Source organism: Lipotes vexillifer, unplaced genomic scaffold (assembly GCF_000442215.2).
Source record: "Lipotes vexillifer unplaced genomic scaffold, Lipotes_vexillifer_v1.1 scaffold1276, whole genome shotgun sequence".
Lineage (NCBI taxonomy): Eukaryota > Metazoa > Chordata > Mammalia > Artiodactyla > Lipotidae > Lipotes > Lipotes vexillifer.
The window spans coordinates 112,563-116,662 of NW_006798658.1; the positions used below are offsets into that span (position 1 = coordinate 112,563).

General features: G+C 41.2%; 1 protein-coding gene across 1 annotated transcript in view; it reads left to right on the forward strand.

The window, feature by feature from the left end:
• Positions 1–1,613: 1,613 nt before the first annotated feature.
• The window catches only part of FGF2 (fibroblast growth factor 2), a 72,465-nt gene continuing 69,978 nt past the window's right edge, over positions 1,614–4,100 (forward strand). Inside the window, 1 exon segment of the mRNA XM_007470734.1 lies at positions 1,614–1,700. Coding sequence (XP_007470796.1) covers positions 1,614–1,700 — 87 coding nt within the window.

The window sequence follows — 4,100 nt, forward strand, 5'->3', positions numbered from 1 at the left end:
GAAGTTAAATGAAAATGCAGGGACCCTTGTGAAGGGTAGCAAAATATGCCACCCCAAAATATGCCTCTTTGGCATAGGGATTATTACCTTAAACTGATAATTTTTGAGAGCCTGCAGACACAGCAGAAGCTCTAAAACAGAGAAGTTACCCTTTTGTAAGGGACATTTACATTTATAAAGGAAGTCTCTGTGCCTCTCAGTACCAGGAATCTCAGGTTGACTAAATCACAAGAGAATCTTACTAATAATAGAGAAGGTACAGACTTCACTCTGCATAACAAATTTTACCCTTGTTTACCTTGCTTTTCCTGGTAACTTCCCGTAACTGGTCTCTCCCTGTCTTTAGCAGAAGATGGTATTTAAGGTAGTGGCTTGGGCCATCTGGAGAGTTACTCATTTTCCCTGGGTACCTTCCACATATACATGAAGTATACATGTTAATAAATTCCTGTTTGTTTTTTTCTCTTGTTAACCTGTTTTTTATTAACAAGGGGGCCTCAACCAAGAACTCAAAAGGGTAGAGGGAACGTTTTTTTCCCTCCCCTACACTTGTTCAACAATTACCAAGAATTTCAGGATGGTGACAGCAGAGCATTGAACCAAGTACAGGAGCCTTCTGAGTGCAGGGCTCTGTGTGACTGCACAGGTCACATGCCCATGCAGCTGGCCCAGTTATAAGTACTCTTTACTTTCTTCTTTTTGCTTGTGAAAGGAATCAGAACATACCACCCCAAAATATGCTACTTTGGCATAAGGATTATTTTGAGCTGAAGGCAATTGAGAAGAGGTGACACAGGAAGAACGCTTTGCCTCCCCCTTTCTGCCTAAAACCGGGGCATAAATTTCCCTTGGTAAAGGTGATCTAAATTTCCATTTGTAAATGTGCTTTCCTCTCCAGGAAGAGGAGAAATATAGCTCTTATCTGCCTAACTAAACAAGCTTTGTCTCCCATATATTTCCTAGTCATCTTTCCACAGTTTACTACCCACAGAGGCCCCAAACCCCTTTTCCTTTGCTCACTTCTCCACAATTTATTACCCTTTGTTGAAAACGATACACACATGAGTCCACTGGTTTAACGGATTCTTTGGGTTTTCACTTTTTTCTTGAAACCCCTGTGCATGTGAAAATATTAACATCTCTAAAGAAACACACAGTTTTTCTCCTATTAATCTGTCTTTTCTCAGTTTAATTGTAGGCTCCCAGATACAAAACCTGAGAGGGTAGAAGAAAAAGTTTTTCCTTTCCTACACTTATCAGTATTACATTGCTTGTATGACTTGCTTTGGTAATAAGAAAAAGAAAATAAAGTAATAAAAGAAAGGGCATCAAATATGGTGATGGGGGTTTTGGAATATATACATATAAATATAGGTATACATATACATACACATATATGTATAGATAGATAATTTTTTTTCTAAATGCCTGCCTTCATTCCTTCTTTCTTTCCTTCATTCTTTCTTGCTTTAATAATTTGGTACTAAAGCCAGTAGGTGAAATTGAGCAAAAGTAAGTATCCACATTGGAGAGTTGGGTGCTAGTGGCCCAGTGCAAGGAGGTGGTTCCCAGGAGGGATGAGAAAGGCCTTTGCATGGAGTGGGGTTGTAGCAATGGCGTGGCGTTGTAGCAATGGCGTGGCATGTGCGCCCACGCAAGATAGGGACAGCATCCGTACATGTGGGCTATTGCAGAACGAGGTGAGTAGATGCCCACTCAGGGGGCCGGGGGGATGAGAAGGGACTGATTACCTTGGGGGTTGATCCAACAAACAAATATATTGGGGTTATGGGGGCCAGCCTTCTCCCTCTTAGGAAAAGGATTTACAAATATGGAAAGGGAGGAAACTGGAATAAACCCTGCGGTATGTAAAATCAGAATTGGATATATCAGTCATTTTGTGTTTTTGATAGTATATGTATATAGGTGTGTGTGTGTGTATGTGTGTAGATATATATGCCCTAGCTCTTTCCATTGAGAGAGCCTGAGGGCAATGCCATTGCAAAAACATTGATCATACCTACTGTTCAGATCTGTTACTAAATACCATTCTCTGCAAAAAAATAACAAAAGAAAAACAGACAGACAAACAAAACAAAAAAAAGCCCAAAGCTCTTTGAAGATATACTTGATTCCAGGGCTGGGGTTGGAAAAGTATAAGATAAGCCTGGAAAATTTTTGTGTGTGTGCCAGAAAGTACAGAAGTGTTCAAAGAATGATGAGAATATGTCAAAAGAACTGAAAGCCAGCCTAAAGGGGCTAGGCAAATCCGGGACAATTTGAGGGTCAGTAAACAACGATAGAAACAGATATTGCCTACTGAATAAATTAAGCAACCGTGAGTTCATACTAATATACAAAAATGAATGAATGCATGAGAAGAAAAAGCTTTTCCTTACAGTATACAACACTATATCTATATAATGCTCACTAATAAATGTGGAAGGAATGACGGATTTAGGAAATCACCATTTGGCATCATAGTTGAAAATCTTACAAGGCTTCTAGACAAAGAACAAAACTTTCAAAGGCAATTGATAATGGAAAGATAACTAGACTAGTAATAGATTTCTTATCTGTAAGCTTGGTTGAATCAGACAATTTGCATTTATATTTACAGACCACTGGCAATATCCCTCTATCAAGGGAAGTTCTCATCCCCACGTGAGAGCAAAGTAAAGAAGTTTTGGAGTGTTGCAAAGGCTCCGAAAATATCCTACCTGTGTACCTTTCTGAGAAAATTTTCTAACCAAATGAAAATCAAATCTCATGATAGGGAAGATGAAAAGTTCAGGAAACATTGATGAACAACGAATTTCATAATATTTACAATTATATCTAAATGGAATATGACAGTTAACTGGAGATTATACTCTGGTAAGAATTTTGAAACAGGAGAGAGATTCTGTGAGGAAAAACTTGATGACTGTCTGGGTTTGAAATCCTATAATTATCTCATACAAACTCAAGATTTGGGCTTCCCTGGTGGCACAGTGGTTGAGGGTCCACCTGCCGATGCAGGGGACACGGGTTCGTGCCCCGGTCCGGGAAGATCCCACATGCCGCGGAGCGGCTGGGCCCGTGAGCCATGGCCGCTGAGCCTGCGCGTCCGGAGCCTGTGCTCCGCAACGGGAGAGGCTAAAGGTTTCATTTCAGTGGAAGAAGTGAAGCATTAAGCTAGTAATAGAGTGTGGTTGGAAGGCAAAGTTGTTACTTATTTTTTGATGCATCAATAGAAAGATGTAGTTATTACAGTTGGGAAGACAACTATTAGTAAAATTGAAAAAATATATGTCTGGTAGGGAATGAGCAAGTTGGAGGACATTATTTAATTTTCACATATCCATAGAAATATAAAAATAACTGCTAAAGCCAGGAAAGTTCTGAGTAGCAGAATGGAAATCCAGTTTATGACTGGAGGAGAAAAAGCTGAAAAGAAACCTCATCAATCTAATGAGAGCGAGGAAAAGAGAGAAAAGAAAGTACACAAATGTACAATAAAGTGGAAGAAATAAAATTAAGTCTATAAATTTTCACTACAATTGTGAAATTCTCCTATCAAAAGGCAAAAACTCTCAGATTGAGTTTGAAAATCAAATTCGATTATATTCTGTATCAGGCAGGGCCTCAGTAAGATGACACATTGGAAATAGGATAATTTGAGAAAGGCCTACTCTGGAAGGTGTGCATGGCGAGTGGAAGTACAAGGCGTAGTGTGATGCTGGGTGAACACCAGCAGGGCTGTTCCCACTCCGAGGCCCGAAAGGACAAAGGGAGGGTGGGATTCCCAGAACCTGGAAAGAAAGAATCATGTAGAGTAGGACACCCAGAGAGGAGCAGTGACTCTTAGCTGAAGGTCATAGAGGTGACATCACAGGAAGGAATCAAGAATTAGCTTCAGGGCTTCCCTGGTGGCGCAGTGGTTGGGAGTCTGCCTGCTGATGCAGGGGATGTGGGTTCGTGCCCTGGTCCGGGAAGATCCCACATGCCGTGGAGCGGCTGGGCCCGTGAGTCATGGCCGCTGGGCCTGTGCGTCCGGAGCCTGTGCTGCGCAACGGGAGAGGCCACAGCGGTGAGAGGCCCGCGTACCGCAAAAAAAA